Source organism: Cupressus sempervirens, chromosome 4, assembly GCF_028749045.1.
Source record: "Cupressus sempervirens isolate cs-2001-9-10 chromosome 4, ASM2874904v1, whole genome shotgun sequence".
Lineage (NCBI taxonomy): Eukaryota > Viridiplantae > Streptophyta > Pinopsida > Cupressales > Cupressaceae > Cupressus > Cupressus sempervirens.
Genome location: NC_143121.1, coordinates 374,487,919 through 374,511,314, shown reverse-complemented (window position 1 = coordinate 374,511,314; position 23,396 = coordinate 374,487,919). Strand labels below are relative to the sequence as shown.

The 23,396-nt window shown below is 36.1% G+C and overlaps 1 protein-coding gene across 4 annotated transcripts in view; it reads left to right on the top strand.

The window, feature by feature from the left end:
• LOC149561635 (glutamate--glyoxylate aminotransferase 2-like) overlaps positions 1-23,396 on the top strand; it is a 201,690-nt gene that overhangs the window by 23,019 nt on the left and 155,275 nt on the right. For all 4 annotated transcript variants that reach the window (XM_089825216.1, XM_089825214.1, XM_089825217.1 and 1 more), the window contains exons 4-5: positions 7,078-7,195; positions 11,911-11,992. In XM_089825216.1, the coding sequence (XP_089681342.1) occupies positions 7,078-7,195; positions 11,911-11,992 (200 nt within the window). The remainder of the gene's footprint in view (positions 1-7,077; positions 7,196-11,910; positions 11,993-23,396) is intronic.

Below are 23,396 nucleotides of genomic sequence, written 5' to 3'. Positions count from 1 at the left end.
CTTAGAAAGAAGGGATTGATTATGAAGAAACCAGAAACCTTTGCTCTTGTTGCCAGATATACCTTTGTAAGAGCAGTCTTAGCAATTGCCGCATCAAAGGGATGGAAGGTACATCAAATGGATGTAAAAACAACATTCCTAAATGGAAAAATTTCAGAAGAAGTATATCTGGAGCAACCTGAAGGATTTGAAACTCATGATCCTAACGCTTTTGTTTGCAGGCTCAAGAAAGCTCTCTATGGGTTAAACAGGCTCCCAGGGCCTGGTACGAAAGAGTTGATAAGTATCTCACCAGCTTAGGATTCTCCAAGAATGAAGCTGATCCAAATTTATATTATAAAAGAGATAAAGATGATATGGTAATTCTGATATTGTATGTTGATGATCTACTAATAACAGGTGATGATCATCTCATAGATCAGTGCAAGAAAGATCTAACTAGAGAATTTGAGATGAAAGATTTGGGACTACTTCATTACTTCCTAGGACTGGAAGTACGACAGAATTTTGACGGTATCATACTAAATCAAGGGAAGTATACATCAGATATTTTAAAAAAATTTGGAATGTGGAATTGCAAACCTATGTCTTCTCCAATGGAGACTAATCTACATAAACTTAAGGAAGCAGCTGTAGAATCACCATCCATAGATTCTACTCTCTACAGACAAATGATTGGGTTTCTTATGTACTTAGTAAATACAAGACCAGATATTTGCTATGGAGTTAATGCCTTAAGTCGGTTTATGTGTGAACTGAGGGAGATTCACCTAGTCGCAGTTAAACACATTATGAGATACTTATAAGGCACTCTTAATCTCAGACTCAAATATGAGAAAGTTGCTTTAGACTTACATGGATTCACTGATTCAGATTGGGGTGGAAGTGTTAAAAACAGGAAAAGTACTTCAAGATGCTGTTTCAGTTTGGGATCAGCAATGATATCTTCGATATGTAGAAAGCAGTCTTCAGTAGCACAGAGTTCCACAGAAGCCGAATACATTGTAGCAGTGATGGCCTCCTGAGAAGTAGTACGGCTAAGTTACTTGTGGGATTATTTGGGCAAGCCATGAATCCCACGATTATTCATTGTGATAATCAGAGTTCCATCAAGCTCTCAGTGAATCCAATTTTCCATGACAGGTCCAAGCATATTGAAATTCCTTACCATTATGTAAGATATAGGGTAGATAGGAATTCTTTAAAATTGGAATACATTTGCACTGCAGATTAGACAACAGACATACTCACCAAACCTTTATCTAGAGTGAAGATAGAACACTTCAGGAGGAGACTTGGTATGGTTGAGTTGTAATCCATTTGTACTCTCTTGATTATTAATAAAATAATTTCATTTTGTCAGGCTATTGACTGTTATGGGCTCCACCATTTGTATTCATTATTTTAATAGGTGACGATCTTTGAAAATAATGAATACTTGTATAAAACATTGAGAGGTGACGATCTCTTAGATAATGTACTAAATAGTAGAGTTCTATTGTAAGATCTAGATGAGTTCAAGATCATATTGTGATGTTGACATTGCTATGTTCATGGGTCACAAATTGGATAAACGAAGAATCTTAGTATTCTCCGAGTTTATCCTGTATTTTGGTAGATCTTAAAACTCAGGATCATGTTGTGATATGGAAATACTAGTTTCTATGAAATCATAACTTGGATAAATGAAGAGATTACTCTTCAGATTTATCCTGTATAATATCACTAGTGGCAGTGATTTGTCATATCATAGGTTTAGTAATATGACTTTGTATCATGTGTTCTATGATACCACATACTAAGAAGAGACAGATAGATATAGGTTATTAATTCTTGCTTATTCATCTGTATTGGTGTTGCTAGATATAATATCTCTCTATAGGATTATCGGGTTAAGAGGGAGTGTTAAGAATATTAACCAAGATAAACCTAGAGGTCTGACAGTACAAACCGTACTTCCTCTTAATAGTAATATATCTCTGATGTTGGCATTTAATGATATATATATCTTTCTTATAGGTGCCAAGTTAGGAAGGTTTATGTCCCTTGAGGGACATACCCTTTAGAAAGGATATATAAGTAGGTTGTAAATGCAGATTATAGGACACACAGTTACAGCAGTCTGCTCCTATAAGCATTTTATATCCTGCAATTTATATCTGAGATTCTCTAGCACAATAAAAGGTTAAATATTCAGTATTGTATCTGCATTATAATAAGCACTAATTTCATCAATATTCATACTACTTAGAAGATCATTCTCAACATATAAGAGTGGATTAAAAGTTTGATTAAGAGATGAGGATTTAGCAGAAACTTTACATACAGTTTCAAGTTTCAACAATGTCAATATTATGTGTTAAAACCCTGCTGGTTCTAACTTTGACAAACCGCAAATTCTTTTATTTCTCAGATGTTTGATATTTTGTCAAACAGTTGGCATCCAATCTTAAAATGCTGCTTCCTAAATGTATATGCGTTTGCTTGTTTCTATTTGAGTAGTTCTGCAATTCCAAACATACACCATTGCAAGAAATTTCAAAATTACAATGCTTGATTTTTTAAAAAAGTAACTGCAAATGATTCAACCCCAATCCAATTCTGAAAATTGAATTACTATTTCATTAAGCATTTGACATGGTACAGTAATAATATGAATATATTGCAGATTTTTTAACCTGGGAATCAACGCAGCAAATCAAATTCATCAGCTTTCCTTGAATGGCCACCATACATTGCTTAGATAACGTTTAAATATTCATCGCAGGGTAAGATAGAACCCCCAAACTGATTGTTAACCTTCTGATGGTCAAACGGGTTCCCAGCTGTGACTCACATGCTAATATACTTGGGCGGCTGCAGTAAATATATCAAACACAGACCCTAAAGGAGCTGCAATTCCACTAGTTTCCTGTATGCAAGATTGTCCACATGCAAGCAGCAACTTCATACACAATCACAGCCTTCAATAAACATGTAGTCTGCAATTATTAAATGGACTCCAATCTTTGCAATTTATATCCGAGACAAATTGCTGAATCCTTCCCACAAATTCAATCACTCTTTGAGCACAATCATGGCTTCAGAAATAAAGCCATAGTCAACCTACACAATTCACTGGATATCTCACCAATTCAAAGTGCCAATATCTGGAGAAATTCACAATTCCTCAAGTCAGGTACAGCTGCAAACCCTGGCACAAACTCTCTTCACAAAATCAACATAAGCAAATGCACAATAATGGATTCTTCTCCAATCCTCATGGAAGGCATCTATAATTCTTTATTACAATTTGGCGTGGAGCTTCTCCTTCACACTTTGTTGTTTATGGAGTCTAATCAGTCCCCAAGTAGGAGATTGTTAGTTTGTGGTGATTGATCAGGGAAGTCCTGTACATACTTCATAAATTCTTTGGGGTTCAAATTTTTTTCGGCCTGTGGCCGATGTATGGACAACATATGGCCGATATGTTGTAACTCTAAATCGTCATAAAAATACTTGTATAAAAGGGCTTAGGGTTAGGGATTGTTTCATTGTGGTGATGCGAAATTGGTTCTTGCAGCAGTATTGAGTTGTAAGGGATTACAGATTGTAATCAGGTTGTAATCACTGGATCGTAATAATATCGGACTTGCTGTTTGGTGGATGTAGCCCAGGGATTGGGTGAACCACGTTAAATCTTGATGTCTTGTGTTCTTTTCTGTGTGATCTATTATTTTCTGTTATTGGTTATATTTGCATATAATTGTTATTTCCGTTCGGGGTGAAATCCTAACAAGTGGTATCAGAGCTAGGTTGTTTTTCAGTTATCCTCTGTAAGAAAGTCTCACGGTTGAGTGGGAGCGATGACAGACGAGGGTAAGCTGAGGGTTGATAGGTTTAATGGGCAAAACTTTCAGTTATGGAAGATGCAAATGGAAGACTATCTTTGTCAGAAGGATTTATGGAAGCTGTTGGAAGACAAAACCAAGAATCAGGGATCTATGTCAAATGACGACTGGGATCTTTTAGATAGAAAGGCACTTGGAAGCATTTGATTATGCCTGGCACCACCGGTGGCATTTAATATTACAAAAGCGAAGACGACGGAAGAGTTGATGCAAACCCTAGTTAAACTGTATGAAATGCCCTCCGCTTCAAACAAGATATTTCTCATGAAGCATTTATTTAATATGAAAATGGTAGAAGGCAGATCTGGTTGTGGATCATTTAAATGAGTTTAATACTATTACTAGTTAGTTATCTTCTGTGGGTATCAATTTTGATGAAGAAATTAGGGCTCTCTTGATTTTGTGTTCTTTGCCTGAAAGCTGGAATGGCTTGGTAATGGCTGTGAGTAATTTTGTTCCTGGATCTAGTAACCTAAAATATGATGATGTGATCGGTGTTGTTTTGAGTGAGGAAACTCGTAGGGAAACCTCAGGTGGATCTACATCAGGAAGTGCTTTAAATGCACAAAGCAGAGGCATTTTGGACCTCAGGTCCTTGACTTTGACTTTGTCAGGGGTGACCTTGCCCTAGTTAAAGGGACAATTCAAATCACTTAACAACTTACTTGCGGGATTAGGAAAACTTCTTCCATGCTGCCTTTCTTTGATATTACAAACCCAATTCAAGGGGAAAGGTATAAAAGCAAGCTTTTCTCCCCTCATTTGACATTCACTCATCTCAATTGTATATCAAGCTCAAGCTATCCAGTTAAAGCACTCTAAGGCGACATTTCATGCCACCATATTCTTCAAATCTAGCATTGTGGCAAACTTCGACAACCTTCATGCAAGCATATTTTTATGATTGATTTCCTTTTTAGGTCTTGTCATGTTGTTGCATCAATAGTTGTGATCACATTTAAAGAGCATTGCATCAACAAGTTATAAGATTCAAATGCTTTATTTTCACATCTATCCTTTTCTACAATACATCATGCTTCCATTTTTAATTCAAGTTCAATTTGATTTCATATTCAGTTTCAAAACTAGGGTTTGATCTAGGCAAACCCGCATCAACCAAATGATTTCCCTTTGTTCTACATGTAGTGGATAGGATACAAAGACACAAATTTGGATTTAGATTGAGGAGATAGAGACCTAGAGATCAGCTTTTCACAGATTTGAAAAAGTAGGGTCTAGGTTGACCTAGTCAACATAGTCTTGAACAAATTCGATGAAACTTCTCACCAGTATCCCGATCCCATATCTTTTAGTTTTGTTTACATCCGGTGCTCCTAGGTCAAGGTCTCCCCAACCAATGTAGTCCCTCAAATTCTGGCCTAGATTTCAAATACATGTTCTTCTCCCCTTTTTATTTCTAGATCTACTTTTGTTGTCTGCATATTTTATTTCCATAATACTTTTTATGTTGAAAGCCCCCATTCTTCTATCCTTAGCTCTAGATCTATAATCCACTTTATATAATAGTAGTACCATTTTCAACATCTCACAAAGATTGTTGGATCCGCTTCGTGTCCAATCCCTTGTGCCAAGTGGATCACTATCCTTCAAAAGTAAGTAAAGTGAAAATAGGCCTAGTTTCCTAGTTTGCATTCATAAGCTAGTGAACCTTGGTTCCCCAACTTACGTGAGTTTTAATACAAATCACTTCACCTCATTCATTCACACATTATTAGTCTAACCCATATGAACTTTTAAGACAATTGATATCGAGGATACTTTGTTTGATGATTTTTCCTTCGATAAAGTTTGAATGAGGGCATTTTTTCCACTTTGAATTCATCATCATTAATTCCAGAGGTTGATTCATCTAAAGCATCCCCTCTAACAAAATTAAGTAATTCAGGTTTGAGGAATTCCTTTGAAAATGTCTTGAAAAGGGACATGGAGGAAGGATGAAAGAGGAGAGCATAGAAATTAAAGAGAATTAATGGAAGAAATAGGGAATGCGAAGAAAATATTAAGTGACTCTTTCAAAAGCCAGAAATGATGAAGGGTTGTAACTCTTTCAAAGGGCTGTAATTATGAAGGGTTGCAACTCTTTAAAAGGGTTGTAACTTGTTATCCTTTCAAAGGGGTATAATTATGAAGAATTGTGACTCTTGGCAATAGGCAGACATGATGAAGAGGTGAAGGGGAAGAAGGATCAAATGGAATGGAGAACATGGAGTACAGGAGATCTATATTAGATTCAGAGCAGATGTATAAGGGCGGATCTGAAATAAGAATGCAAGGGAAAGAAGAAAATAGGATATGTAGATTTAGAAGAAGAGGATATGCAGATCTGAAATGGGATGTGTGCAGATTTGAAAAGCAGTAAAGACAAATTTGAAATGTGAGAGGTAGGTGAAGATTAAATAAGAAATGAAAGGGGCAGAAGTTGGCAGATTAAATAAGTGAAATTTTTAAGAGCACCATCCTTCAACAGTTTTCCAAGCCCTTCAATTTTGTTTTTGACTTTCATGCTTCTATTTTTTTTCCCCTGATTTTCATAGACCTGACTGAGTCTACTCACTGGCCACCCTGTTCATGAATCTTGAGGCCTTATCTTGGTTAGCTCAGCTTGGGATTTGTTTAGTTTGGGTGAGTTTGGTAACTATGATTACACCTTGAATCTTTCTGTATTTTTATAATTTAAGTTCTGTTAACTGTCTTTCAAATTAAAATATCTGGTGTTCATTTAGTATCATCTTAAAGCTCTATTGAATATGATTGCTACTGTATATCCTACACTATCTAGGGAAGCCATCATGTGACATCATAAATGATACAGATGGAGATTTAAGGCATATAAGGATGCAGTTTATGCGCGTAGGATTCTGAGAACTTTTAAATCTGTTTTGTGTTTTTCATAGGATCTATTCAATTGAGAATCTTTCCAGCCTTTTACACATTTTTTCCTTGTCTCAAAAGGTCCAGAATGAAGGAAATAAAGAAGCTTTACTGTGTTACTAACTGAAAACAGTTTTCTGCTGATTTTCACATTATACATATCTTGTGGGGGATGACGTGTTTTAAAAGTATCAGCTTTAAATTATGATGATGGAATGAGTAATGAATACTGATGACCAGCTCTATTTGCTGAATGCCCAAATGTTTAACAAAATTATTTCAACCATTTTATCAGGTTATTGCTCTGTGTCAAGCTCCATTTCTGATGGAGGATCCTAATGTGGACCTTTTGTTCCCAGCTGATTCGATTGCAAGAGCCAAACATTATCTTTCAATGACATCAGGTGGTCTTGGTAAGTACCGTTGGATTAGTAATGGTCATATTTATGATAGCTATTTCAAATTAGTGTTCTTTTTTGTGTGGTCTTTTACTGAAATTGTTCATAATATGCTTTTAAGCCAAATATTTTTTTTCAAGAAGAAGGAATGGCCATATGGTTTTGATTTAACCATTTACATCACAAAGCAAAAAAGTAAAACACAAATGCATCATGCTACTTATGGAGATTCCACAAAAGCATGTAAATTGCAGCAATCCTCTTTTTAGTTGTCTTTAAAAACAGTTGTGTACTTATATGACATAGGACATAATATCCACAATGGTTATATCCAGAAAAAACCTGTGATAGGAACCACAGTACACGACTTTTGTTAGGATGGAAGATGGATCACATAATGTTCAGAATGTTGACTAATGAAATTTTGGTAACAAGTTTTCCTAGAAGCATTCTTTCTAGTTGTGATATATCGTGGAAGCTTGAAAACACTAAATAAATATCTATTTTGGAGATTCAAGGTAGTTTTACTTACTGTGATGTATTATAAAGAACATGGCATATTGTCCTCCAAAGCTTAAAGATGTTTTACAAAGTTTCTGTCGGAAGCATTCATAGGTTAAAATAATTACACTGATTAGTCCCATGGGGTGATTTATATTGATAGTGTGAAAACTTTAAAGATATAGACTTTTATCCTCCAAAATTTAACATCGTGCATCTGCTTGAAAAAGACCATGCACATCCAGAACTGGCTGATAGTTCCAGTGATTGGGTACCAACCTTTCTTTAACCAATTTGCTATTGCTGTCATGCCTTTCTTCTGCTACCTTCTTGCTTTCATTTATGCTTATTATATTTGTTCACCCTACTACAAGTCTTACCTAACAATATCATTCCTTTTCCTGAAAGGGACTTTACCAACTCCCGTAAAATATTCTTTTCCAGATTCCTCAAATGTGCTGTTTACTAGGCATCCATTACCTTTAATGTCAAGTCCTTTCATCACTTACCTTTAATTCCCTTTCTCCATCCTATCTCACATTTCTTTCCATCTAGACCCCAAATGCAGCAGTACTCCCCATTTTCAAAATATATTATAACAAACTCCTGCATTGAGCTTACAATACTACAAATCCCTGGATTGAGCTCATGTCTTTATCACAAGATTCCTCTTGCAGAGCATGGTACTGATTAGTTAATTTGCTCATAGCCAAGGATTGTTATGAGCAGAAGAAATTTTCTCAACATTGTGATTGGTGGAGATTTCAATTTCAGTATTATAATTAGTTAAGTATGGACATGTAGAGTCACCCCTATCTAGGGTTGCCTTATCATGTCTAGCTGAATAAAACTTTCAAGTAGGAGATCTAGGCAGAGCAACATTCAAAATTTAGCAAGTTGTCCCTCGTAGAGATGTAAAAGAATATTGGGCATTTGTAAATCTGCACTTGGGGTTTTATGACAAACGAAGTTCCAGAGGGGTGGGCAGCTAGAATGAAAATCTCCCTTTTACAAACTGTAACTTTTCAGCAACTGCTGTTTGCTATAATATTTTTTCTAAAAACATAAGAGGAAGATTGAGAAGTACACTGCCAAACAACACCTGAAAGCTACTAAGATAATTCAGCAAATGAGGAAAGATATAAGAAAGTAATTAATATTATATTAATGGTCATTTACATTTAGTTGTTTAGTTTCTTATTTACTCTACTAGGTAATTTCTAATTTCTGCGTTAGTTGTTTTAGAAACTTTCTTTGTTGTTTCTGTATACAAGGAGACAATGTCTCTAATTGTAATCACTTATTTATTTATAATGAAATGTTCTAACATGGTATTACAGTGGGTTAATGGGTTTCTTTAATTTTTGGCAATTTTTTTAAAAGAAAAATTCGTAGCCCTTTTTTCATGGAATTTATTACAGAGAATTTTTAATCGTTTGTATGAAAAAACAACTTTATGAATTCATTGGCATCCTCAAAATTTTTGTTGCTGAAAATCAAGAGCCTGGGCAAGGGTTTTGGTCACACATTTACCTAGATTGAGCAAAAGTCTGCAAATTTTGTGGGTTGCATGTACTTTTTTGAGTTGCATGATGTTTGCATGTGCTATTTTCCACTTGAAGTGTTTTCTTGTTTCACCACATGTGAAGTTTGGCTGTTTTATGGGGTATTTTACCATGTGTTTGGTGTTTTGTTGTGTGAAAGTTTGTGTGATAGGGTATCTAATTTTTGTCCTAAATAGTTAGTGGTTGGATTTTTAATAATCTTTTATCCTTTAACAAAATTTGTCCGGGTTTTTCATAATTTTTTCCTCAAATTGTTTGGGTTGGTTTATAATTTTTGTCCATAAAATACTAGTGTGGGGTTTATGCGATTTTTTGCCTCAAAAATCATTTTGTAAAAGGATTATGCCGTTTTCCCTCAAAAACAAAGTTTAATATTTTGATCTATGTCTTGGATGTTGTGTTGGGTTTTGATCGATTTTTCTCCTCAAAAATTGTGTTTGGTTTTTTCGATTTTATCCTCAAAAATAAATTTTGGAGGGCTTTTATCAATTTAAAGGAACAAATGATGCTTTGTAAACTTTGGTTTCAGGGTTGTTGTTGGTAAAAACTATATTGTAGCCGACGGGTTGAGTTGGTATCCAAAAGGTTGTGTGATGGTTGAGTCATCCCTTCGGGAAGTATATGTACACCGTCTGAATGGCTTATGAATCATCATTGTAATTGGAAGTATATCTCTGCTTATATGAATAAAGTCTCTGCTCTGTGTTACATTCTAGTCTATAATGCAACAAGCATCCGTTTACACTGCACGGTAAACATTTGGCGTCGTTGCGGGGGAATGAACCCGGTTCACCGGCGTGACAGGCTGGAATACTCACCACTATTTTTTCCACAAAAACTGTGGGTTTTTGCAGCTGTTCTGGATCACACCTAGAGTTGCTAAGGCAATGGTCTGCACACAAGGGTTTGCCAAATTTCCACAAAATCATGGTTTCATGTTTCAGCAGCTGATCTTAGAGGGATAGCTTTCTTATCCAACATCAGGCTGGATGGATCCTTGGTCATTAACATTTTGTAGATCCAAGAAGGGTCTCAACAACAACGTGGTGTTCTGATGAGAAGGGGGCAGCCTTATTTATATTGGTAACCAAAAGAAATTGTGTCTTCTGCAAGGTAGTAAAATGACCATTAAGGGAGGGTAATAAAGTAAGTAATATTATATTAATGGTCATTTCTTATTTAGTTTATTAGATAGTTTATAATTTCTCAGTTAGTTGTTTTAGAAACTTTCTTCATTGTTTCTCTATATAAGGAAACATCACCTCTATTTATAATCACCCATTTATAAATAATGAAATATTGTAACAAGATAAAGAGCCTTTAATTAATGATTGTGATGAGGATGCTGCCCCATACTTCAGAAGTTCAATGTCTAGCAACTATCAGGTAAGACCATTTCCATCTTTGAACATATATAATGACAGATAATAATATTCTAATAAAATTTTCTCACTGTAATGACTACCAGCATTATATTCCCCAGTTCACAAATCAAAATTGGTTGGATCTTTGATGAAACCATATTTACTAAGGACAGGCATAGATACAAGTAGGGTGCCATGGTTGTTGCTTTGTATATATGTTGATAGAAGATCTGAAAATCCTTAGTGAAAATATAAGCACAGATGGAATCCAAAACAGTGCCATAGACAGAACTCTGGTCAGCATGGAAAATTGTATCCTGTGTCTAATGTTTTCCAACAGCAACATGAAAATATTGACAGTCTAGAATAGGTGCATTTAGGGCATCCTACCTGCCAAAAATTAGAAAATGAAAGACTAAACCAATAGTTTTATCAACCCTCCCAATGGCTTTAATGGAATAAGATTTGGAGTCTGGACCAATGACACTGCTGATATAAGGATTATCCCAGTTGATCATCCGGAAGCTGGATGCTAATACAAAATTCAATTGGTCCTGACTTTGATCTCCAGAATGGTGTGGAATGCCGACAACCCCATGCCCTCTGTTGTTTTCTCACAGCCTCTGTGTCAGACTGCTACTCTTCTACACTAGCAAATATGGCTTCAGTTAAATGCCAACTCTATATGTTGGATTTTTTAATATGATATTTCATAAAAGGCATATCATGGTACGTGATCAAAACTCTTTTATTGCCCTGCCTAATCAGAATACTAAATCTTGTACACTTTCGTATAAAACAGGAGGTCGGAATTACTTACTCAATTTCTGTTTCAGCTGCTTTCTGAGTTTTCTTTTGTTTAATTATTTTATCTAAGGTATATATGCTATAGGTTTTTTAGCAAACTACTCTTCCATGAGTTTTCTCTCTCTCTTTGCTAAAGATATGCCTATATTCTTTATTTTGCTACCAGTCAGAGGCTTTGGTTCTGCAATAGTTTTTCTATCCTATGTGTAATCTCTTAGTCTGTTTTATAAGATAAGCGATCACCCAGGTTCTATATTCTGAATACACAGTGTTAACTTGTAAGAACTGTTTTTGCTAATGCAAAACCTAAACCCATTTTTTGAGCTTGTTGATTTGGGCATCAATAAAATTGCCTAGAAGGGGGCAGAGCATGCAATTTCTGTTACATCGATTTTATAGTTTTCTTGCAATTTTTCTCAACTCCATGAGCATACTATTTGTCAAAAGAAGAAGGAGACTAAGATTTATTATCATCTTTCTTGTGGCCAATTAGGTGCCTACAGTGATTCACGAGGTCTTCCAGGAATAAGAAAGGAGGTTGCTGAATTTATTGAAAGGCGTGATGGATATCCAAGGTAATTTTTTATAAATTCTTACCTTAAAAGAGAGTTTACTTGGTATGCTCAAAATTATATTCAGTATAAACGTTCTTATATGGAATACTTATTTTTTATGAAACATTTCCTCCAAGGGGATGTGGGAGGGACCACAATCGGAAGTGGATAAAAATTTAGCATTACTATAATTTTTGACATGTACAGATAGTTTTCTTTCATTTTCATGTGTTTGGGCTCTATAGTGAGTCTGATTATAGTAAAACAGTGGAACAAATTGATGCTTCCAGTTTGAAGTCATGATTATAGGAAAATAAAAATGGTTAGTAAAATAAACATTGGAATAACAGGACTGCCTTTCTTTTCATGTATGATGAGAAATTGCATTTGATTTTTCTATTACAATTCCAATTTAAAAAAAATAGTATTTGAGAAAGCACATATAAACATCATGACAAAATTATCATACACATTTGAAGTCACAGGAAAACTTGGACTTAATATTTTTTGTCTTTGTTAAATTGTGATCAATTTTTATGCATTGAAACTTGGGTCTTTTTTTGGCTATGTCCAAACTCATGGTTCTCTTGATAAGACTCAGTCTTCACTTGGTCAAGCACATAGTTCTTTTGCCCATACTCAATGTTCATGGTTTCATGTTAAAGACCTTTGACTATTTGACAATGGCAGTCAAAATCATTTCATTACGAAGTGTGGTGTGCTGGAGCACTGTAGAAGGGCCTACTATGGATTCTCTTAGTTTCTGTCTCTGTAATGCATGTTTTCTGCTCAAATGGAGGTTTAGATTATTCAAAAAATGATGCCAAGAGTAGATGTCCAGGCCCCACATAATTGATAATGCCTTTTGGGCATCCTTCATGAGAGTAATTGCTGGGTGCTACAATAGTGTAAAAATGTTCAGATTTGACGTTTTCCGCAAGCTTCCACAAACATCCTTATGCAGATGTTGAATTCAGCTTTTCCTTTTGAGGTGCCTTAGGCCTGTATGGAGTCTGTCTTGTTTGAGTTTCTTCAAGTTTACTAACATAACACCCTTTTGTATGAATGTCTGATTGGGATATCTTTTTTGGGCTACAAATATGTGTCTCATTTGGATTTTTTTGGGGCTGATATGTATATCTATCTAGCTTTGGCTTGTAGAGATGTATGGGTGTATGACCTTGCATTGAAATGGTTGTTTGGCATGGATCTATTCTTTTACAACTCATTTGTTCTTTTTGGGAAAAGAATGAATATATGCTCTCTGTTGCAAACTTGGTTACTTCTAGAAAGAAATTTATTTTACATTATCATCTTAACTATCCTCAATAAATTAATATTGTTACATTAATACATTGTTTTCTTAGCATTCTTATCTTTGTACTTCTTGTTAATGTTTTGCTCAGGAATAAAAATAAATGACAATTAACAAAATCAAGAACAATAAGATGCATAGAGACAACAATTCATCCTGGAAACCCCTCTAACTTGAGGGGAAAAACCCAACCGCATGAAAAAATTGTTTTTTTAATTAAATAATAGAGGTTTGAGTACAACACTTTGTATTGAATACCATAGTTATCACACAAAGCAATCATATATATATATATATATATATATATTGAATTGAGACTCTTCATATCACAACCAAAAGTCTCTTCATATTTCCAAACGCATGACTCTTCATATAATTAAATGTTAGATATTTAGGGTGACACCTAGCAGAATGCCACATTGTGCTCCCTTGGTTATAAGATAAGATACGATAAGATAAATTTATTAATCTCCAACAAGAGACTAGAAAGGGGGTCCACTGAAAGCATACAAACGAGACAACCACCAACCACAGGAGCGCCAAACGGTGTCCGGTGATACAAGCAAGAAAGAAAAATAACCAAAGAGGGAAAGAATAGATGTCCTTCCTAGACAGGAAGAAGTCTAACACTGAAGGATATAGTTCGGTTGAGAGTGAGCCCTAGATTGTCTTAGAATACCACTGGAGATGGGTTGCCGCTGCTGAGTATTCCCGCTACAAGGTCTCATAGATTTGGTGTGATTGGAAGTAGGAATGTTGAGCAACTGCTTCGTGCCCGGGGTCGGCGACACGAGCGAGAAATTTTATTGATTAGCTGGTTTGAAAGTTTGACTCAAAACGAACTGATGCTGCAAAGTGTGATGATGAAGCTGTATGACCTTCTAGAGGTAAAGTGTAAGATAGTGCTGGTCGGTGTATTTGAAGAAAGACAAAAGGGATTTGCACTTTCTGAATAGGCAGTGGAATCTCCCCCTGATATCGTTGTAGATGGGACAATAGAAGATGAAGTGCGTCTTCGTTTCTGCCTTTGCCAAGGTTGTGGATGTCATAAAGAGTGGAGGTGTGAGAGACCAAAGAGCAATGATCTAGTGTGGAAGGTAGAGGATCATGACAAGGTAACAAAGTGTGCCTAAGGAGCTTGGGGGAATGCAGGAGCGAGGCACAAAGGGATTTGCATTGTGATGTAAAATACATCAGCTTCTTGTCGTGAAGAAAGCACTGGTAAGAGAGTCTCAGTTGGGCCAAGGAGGGGGGAGTGAGTGGTGAAGGTCGAACATGTAGAATGGTGGAAAGACTTATAGTCATTATCAAACCACTAGTTCATAGGACAAGTGTTCCTGTTCTTGGGATTAAGAGGAATGGAGGTGGTGTAGTGGGGGATGGAGAGGAGAGCGGACTCCTAAAGTACAACAATTGGTAAATCGAACATGCAGGAAGCATCATCGGACTTAGTGAAGGAAGCCCAAGGGAGGAGTCATCTAAGATGGAGGGTAAAGAGGTCATGATCACTCTCAAGGAAGCGAAAGAATGTGCGAGAGAGGGTTACCACGAAAGGAGGGAGAAGGGGTGAGTGGTTAGGGAGACTTTGACAGAGAAGTTGAGGAGGGTGTGGTTAGCTAAGGGTAGGCGGGAGATAGTGAAGTGATTGATAGAGGGAATGAAGTAGGCACAAGTGAGAGCATAGTCCATGACACTCGCACCATCACAATGGGGTTAGCAAGTAAAGAATCCAAAATTAGGGAAACAAGAGAGCCCATTCAAAATCACCAAGTCAGAAGACTTGCAAAGCTGGAGAAGTTGGCGTCCATAACTCGTAAGAGGTCCTTGACCATCCTTGAGATCTGCCAAGTTGGTTAGATCTGCCTTAGACATACAAATCGAGATAGACTCACGATTGTTAAGGGGAGTTTGAAGATCTCTGGTTTGTGCATTAAAGTCCCTCAGAATGATGATGTCTCCCATGGTCAAGAATTTGGAAGTGTGCTCATTTAAGTCCACAAAAATGTTACCACCCTTCATACCGTGTACAAAATAGGGCGAGGAAGTCGACAAAAAGTAGAAGGTTGCAATGAAGATTTCTCTGTGATGTTGTGTAGTATGATCGGTATGGATCTACAAGAATCTGGTTGAGCTGTCAGAGTGAACCACTAAGGTAGTACTACAAAGATAGTCTCTAATCAAACAAGCAACACCACTTGAACCTTTAACTCTACTAGAAGTCCTAACCTCATCTCTAAAAGACAGAGAGCTATTGATACTCGACGGATCGAGGAAGAGGACGAACATGACTCTCACGAGTCTCGGTAATGACAAGAATATCAAGAGAACCAATCGCATCTTGAAAAAGACTTGACAAGGATCATAAAGTGCCATTGTCCTTCCAGTAGTTGACAAGAAAGGAACTAGCGAGAGGCTCCCTCTTGCCCAATTGTTGTTGAGACCGTCATTTGGCCTTGGATGTTGGTCTCAACTCTCAACCAGGGGGGAGGGGAATCTTGAATAATAGCTCTGAGGTTGCAAATAACCACCCACTTCTTGTTGTGTCTAGCCTCCGTAGCAAGTCCCCTAGAGTGTTTCAACTCTGCCACCTATGACTTTGTGATATCCTCATCAAGATAGATCTTAGAGGAAGAGGGAAAAGTTTCCTCCTTGTTCTAAGAACCTGAAGCTGGTTGGTCAAAGAAAGGAAACCAAGGAAAAGGATGCCATCAAGGCCAACCCAAACCCTGTCGAGTGTGATATCTGAAGTGCCTAGTTGCTGGTTGGGGAAGGAGTATCTGACTAGAATAGGGTTGGTAGAGGAGAGTGAAAGGCCCCAAACTCTCAGATTGTGTTCATAAGCACCCAACACACTCATCTGCCAACTTCTCTTGTACAATCTTTTCCACATTGGAGAGAGGTGTAGAGCTAGTGTTGTTACAAATGGAGGTCCAAGATTTAACCTGTTGTTCTGTTTTCGACATTAGAGAAGTTTGCTTGTTAATGATTTTGTCTGCTTGTCCTTAATGATGTTGATTTCCCAAAAGTGTTCAATAATGGAGTCAATATGTGTTTTAATGCCTTTTGTTTTAGTAGTAAGAGTGTAGATAAATCTTTGATATACATGATATTAGAGACAATGTGCTATTTCAAATCATTTACGGTCTCAATAAGAGACTGCATAGTGTCCTGTAAACTTTGGTTCTCCAATTTATGTTTTACCATTAGATCTGTGAGTCTCTGATACGTTATAGACAGAGGTTGGGAATGAGGAGTTTCCATGGGTCTGCAAAGGATGACAAGCAACAAAAAACCGCCGACAATGACTAGGCAAAGATGAAGTAGAGAAGCACTAATAGACCATGAGCAAGTGGCCAACGGGCAGTGACAATGGAAAACAACAGGCAAAATACACTGCACTAGTAGGCACAAACGACAACCAACAGTTAAGCACTGAGAAGAGAAGAAAACTTGCCGTAAAAATATTGCTTAGGAACTAGCCCGACAAACAACTTGACCACAGGAGTAGAGAGAAGCAACTACAATAGAAGATTGAAGACTAATGTAGGCACAAATTGATGACTATTGTAGAGCAACCAAAACGAGAAAGGGCCAACCAAGAGGAGACTAAAATAGGGCCGACAAGCCCACTAAAATCGCCACAGGAAAACACCCACAGGTAGAAAGTTTCGGAAAACAAGGAGTGGAAAAGATGAAGGAAGCACAACTAATGGCAAGAACAACCCGAATACGCAGGAACAAAAGAAGATAAATGGAACACAAACACTCGTGAAGCCACATGAAGACATGATGCCCGATGACAGCAACAATAACAAATGAAAGGTGCGACCATGCTGGAGCCACAAAATACATAAATGTGAGGGAGCAACAAAAGACTGAATGCCACACAAGCACCATGCCACACTAAGATGATGGAAACAACACAAAGAAACACAAACAACCCACCAACGTGCACAAAAATGACACCTTCATGCAAGCAAAAACAAAAGCACTACCACACCAGTGCGACACCACACAAACACACTAGAGCAGAGCGCAAAACACTGTCATTGTGACTTAGCTTATGCGAAGGCCACACAAGCCAGGTTGGTCGACACGCGCAATGGCAAAACGCGCAAGGTTGACACGGGATAATGCAAAAAGTATACACATGAATGGCATAAATATTATCATAAATCTCTTCTCTAGCTATATCAGAGGTAAAGATCTCTATTAGAGCTATAATATTCAACCCTCGCTCTTAGCAAGAGAGAGATCTTTAGTATGATAAACCCACATAGCTATAACCAAAAACATTAATAAGAAATCCTCATCCCAAATTTTCTCAATAAAACATTATTATCTCAGCATAATACTATTCAAAATAGCTACTTCTAGAGGGTGAACTATAAAAGCATAAGACTAAAGTCATGGAGTCACACACATGACTTCCACCATGTTTACTCGTAGAGGGTGGATCCACCATACTTACTCTTAGAGGGTGGAACGAGGGCTTTCACCTCATTGTTGTCCCATAGAAGAATGCGTTTCTACCATGCCTACTCGTAAAGGGTGGATCCACCATTCCTACTCGTAGAGGGTGGAACGAGGGCTTTCACCTTAAGATTTCTCCCTGTGAAGAATGCATTTTCACCATGCCTACTTGTAGAGGGTGGATCCACCATACCTACTCGTAGAGGGTGGAATGAGGGATTTCATCTCTGACTTCTCCCAGAGAAGAATGTATTAACATATATAAAAATGATTAAGATTCTCTCTCAATAGAGACTCCCTCTTAGCAAGAGCAACATTCTCACTTCTTTGATTATCACAATGAGAGAGCTAATCCCAAGTTGACTAAACAGAGAGCATTAGTCGTCACACAACCAAACAAGCTTGCAAAGCATGCAAACTCCCTTTGAAGCTGACTAATTTCCCTTTGAATATAATAACCTGTATATGATCTTCCTCTTTAATGAAGATGGTATCTTCAATTCAGTCCCATGACTCCAAGCAGCATCCCCACATTCAGCCTACATGACTTTTTATATAATCTTTCATCTTCTTGATCCATCCTACAACCAAGAGAGATCAAGAAAAATTTATAAAATCAACCTATCATGGAAAAAAGTATAGATATCAATGCTAAAAGCAACAATATTCCTAGTGATATAACAAAAAATCCATGATCAATATTCAATGAAATAATCATAGAATCCTTATCTCTTTGTTATCTAATCTTCCTCGAGAAGGATCTCAACATGCATGCAAATATGGACCAATACAAAATAATCTATTTTAACAATATTGAACAAATCGAATATACAAAACAAAATATATATCTCTTATACAATGAAAACATCTTGCTGAAGCTTGTTGATCAAACAAGTGAAAAAAAAAACTCTTTCCAGCAATGACTAGATGTAACACATGAAATCTCGAGCAACTCAACATATATCAAAGATAAGAGAGCCTTGTCTCCGTTGAAGCTCATGTAGTATATATTCACTAGCAATTTAAAGATCATGCAGAAAAAGACTAAGAGACTAGAGTTCCAAACATAAATGGAATTATTAAAGCATGTAGAGTTGATAAAACAAAGAGTAACATCACAATGTTAGTCATCACAAGATGGTACCAGACATCACTGATGAAGAGTCATGACATACGATGCCTGTCATGAAAAATACTAACACTTTCTGAAGACTATAATGTCCCACATTTGATCCTCTCGATTTTTCATATATATATTTTACATTCATCTTCCATATTTGAGAGAATGACTTTGATATCCGTTATATACTCATCATATCTGAAAGGGCGTGACTCTACTAACGTCTTTATTTTAATTGTTATTTAGTAATGTATAATTAATATATTATTATATATTAAAATTTTCATAATTGCCATTCTTTGTTTGATTATTAATTATCATAAATATCATTTATTATTTATCATTTAATAACTAAACATTTTAATCATAATATTTGATGTGTTACTATTTTATATTATAAATGTCAATAGTTGCTTCGTGCATGCAGAATCAACTGCTTCAGGCTTATGGATATGCTCAGAGGTTGATCTGGCCTTTAGAATAGTAGGGGCCAATCTGACAGGGCTTGCGGAACGAGCTAGACCGCCAACGCGAGCTCGCTTGGCTCGAACGATTCCAACAAGGCAATCATCAACCTGCAAGCTTAGCTTATTTAGTGGTGATGTTCGGCCGAGAGGAGCCCTACCTATATTAGTGGAGATTTAGGATCCCCGCCCGATGTTGTAGAGTATAGCACTTGTTGGGAGATAAAGTGCTAGGGCTATCGTATTAGTATAATTTCATTATTATATCAATGTATTGATATATAGATTATGTTATATTAAATTAATATATAATATTATATGATACTTTATTAATATATTATCTTCATTTATCATTATATATCAATAGTTAATAGTAATGTATTTAATAATGAATATTGGAATTATTTTATATCATCTATTTATCTTCATTGTTCATTAAACCTTCCCCTCCTATAATTAGGGTTCTAAGTGGGGGCCATGACAGTGCTCCCCTCTTGAATTTGCTTGTCCTCAAGCAATTCATAGCTCAGATTCATTCTCTTTCTTGCATATGTGTTAAACATTTTTTAAAGTACGTGTGTTAATATATGATAGCCTATGCAAGAACATTTGAATGAAGACACAAAGCATACACAAAGTAGAAACATTTATGCATGAAGACACCATGAAAACATGAGGTAGACACATGATTGCAACACAAAGAAGACACGAAGAAAATACATTAATACATGAAGACAAGATTTAGACACAAAGTATACATGTTAAAACATTGTTAGATTCCTTTTCACATTCTGAAATAAGCAAAGGTTAATGAAATATTTTACCAACTTTGATTGTGAATTTCGTGCTCTTCCCCCTATTTGAAAATCAAAAGTTCTTGAAGATGTATCTGTTTGCAACTTTCCCTTAGTTATTAATACAATAGGGTGCCCTAGCAGTTGTCCTTTGACTGTAGGCTTTCTCTCATGTGCTTAATTTTGTAGTGGATGGTATATTTACTGCCGCTTGAGTTTGGAAACGATCAATTTGGAGCTTCCTCAGATTTGCATCCAGATTGGGACTCTCTTGCCCCAACTTGATCAAATTTCGCCTCCCCTTGTGCAAACTTTCTATCCACTAATTATGTAATGGATGGTAGAATTACTACTGCTAGAGTTTGGAAATAATCTACTTAGGGCTCAGATTTACATCCATATTGGGACTCTTATGCCCAAAAGTGATCAAATTACTCCTCCCCCTGTGCAAACTCCCTACCCACTAATTATGTACTGGATAGTAGAATTATTGCTGCTCGGGTTTGGAAACGATCTACCTGGGACTCAAATTTACATCCATATTGGGACTGTCATGCCTCAAACGGGATCAAATTACTCTTCCCCATGTGCAAACTCCCTACCCACTAATTCCGTAATAAATGGTAGAATTACTATTGCTCGAGTTTGGATACGATTTACTTGGGACTCCCTCAGATTTTCATCCATATTGGGACACTTTCCCATACGTGATCAAATTACTCCCCCCTACCCACTACGTGCTTTAAAAAAGGCTCTTCTTTCTTGTTTTAGTTGCACTTCTGTTTTTCCTTGTTATCCATGTTATAGTGTTATGTTGCTTGTTACATTCCTTTTAGTTGTTTTTTTTTTCCTTTCCCTTATATGTTTAATTACATAATGGATGGCATAATTAATGCTGCTCAAGGAAAGAAACAATCTACCCAAGGCTTCCTCATGGCTCTCATCGATATTGGGAATAGAATGCCTTAGTGTGATTGGATTACTCTTTCCCCTATGCATACTCCATATCCATTATGAATTTAAACACACAATTTATTTTTCTTACTTATCGAATTTTAATACCATTGTGATGTCCCTATTTGAGATATTCGTAATTTGTGATACATCTCTTGCTGAAATCCACTTCTACGAACTTCCTACTTAGATTCTTGGTTTCTCTTTTGAATTATAATGCATAAATATATTTTGAATGTTTAATTTTTACAAGATAAATGCTCAATTAAGTTATAACTTGCCCTAACATTTTTGGACTATATATCAGTGCTTATTCTGAAATCTGTTACTCAGTTTTTCCTTTATCTTTCATTGTGCCTTCCTTAAAAGATTGAGGCTAAATTCCTCTTCCTTTATCTATGACACTAGTTCTTTTATTGGCACAGCTACTCTATTTCTTTGTATTACATATATCACCCGGTTCCCTTGTTAAGAATTCCTTAGTTTACTTTATCAATGATTTTGGATAATACCTTAAACTCCCTTTTTGTTCTAGCTGATTCATATAATGATTTATGAAAAAGTGAGGACAATTCTATGTACCCTTGACCTCTTATCTTACCCTTTTATTGAATGACACATACATTGATCCTTATCGGCTGCTTTGGGAAGTGCTTCGCCCCTTATTGATTTCCATGTTTTAATGTGTTTATTATTGGGAGATATTGATTCCTCCTCCTTTTTGCATTATCCAATCTAAACTCCACTTTCATCGGCGGTTATTTGGCAAGGATGTACTGCAAGTGCCTCTTGAACTCTGCAGACCTTTCCATGCCCCATGGTGGCGGTATCCATATAGTTCTCATATCTTATGTGAGCCTACTTTGTTATCTTCATTCATTCTCTTTAATTTTATTTTCTTCTATGTCCAGTGGCTTCTGTAATTTGAAATTTCTTTGTCGTAGACGTCTTGTCTGGTCTTTTTTTTGGTTCCTATATTCCTGTGCTAGAAAAAGAGCTTTGTTGAAATTAGATATTCACTTTCTAGCTTAGGACCACTGTTTAAAATCCATATAGACCTCAATCCCCAAAAAATACGTAGGATTAGGCATCAATAATATTTTTAGAATTATAATATTACAATTACAGATATTAACTTATTGAGGTTGGCAGGATTCATTGCTCTGATACCACTTGTAATCTCCTACATTTGATCCTCTTGATTTTGTATATACATTTTACATTCGTCTTCCATATTTGAGAGAATTACTTTGATATCCCTTATATACTCGTCATATCTAAAGGGGTGTAACTTTACTAATGTCTTTATTTTAATTATTATTTAGTAATGTATAATTAACATATTATTATTTATTAAAATTTTCATAATTGTTATTCTTTATTTGATTATTAACTATCATAAATATCATTTATTATTTATCATCTTATACCTATACGTTATAATCATAATATTTGATGTATTACCTTTTTATATTATATTGTTATAGCAATATAATTTGATACTTCATTAAAATTCTATATTCATTTGTCATTATATATGTATAGTTAATCGTAATGTATTTAATAATGTATATTGAAATTATTTTATATCATCTATTTATCTTCATTGTTTATTAAAACTTTCCCTCCTATAATTAGGGTTCTAAGTGGGGGCCATGACAAAGGTGCAAGCTATATTGTATATGATCACAGTGCACGGTAACAACAGAAAACATCTCTAGACATTCTGCCAAGCGACTATGATAGGATACTTAATGGGCAACACCTGTTACCTTCCTTTGAACCATCAAGAGTTGAGATGCAATGACATTTCTAGACACACAAACTTATTACGAGGCCACCTGACATGAAGAATGAGGCGTGATGAAAAATCATCCAACTCTCGATTTGAAGAAGGAATACATAAACACAACCATAAGTGATGTTGAAAGAGGGCCAAAGATGCACAATCAAAAGCAATAAATAAGACATATCTATATCTTAGAAAACAAATGCAACATGATATTGTAATAATAGTAGGACAAAGCACAACACCTAGGCATGGTAACACTACCGAATTTTGAAACTTGTATATCACATCAACGAGTGATCACAACCATAGAATAGAGGAGATGACACAAGGTTGATGAAGTTGAATATCAATTGGCAACAATCATGAACATATACGACAACTAATAAGATATGAACTGTTGCCCCCAATACCAATGAACCATCATTTATAAATGGCACGAGCTCAAACAAACAAAAACTTCCAGTCTAAGCATTGACATACACACGATGCCAAGCCAATGTGGAATATAGAATC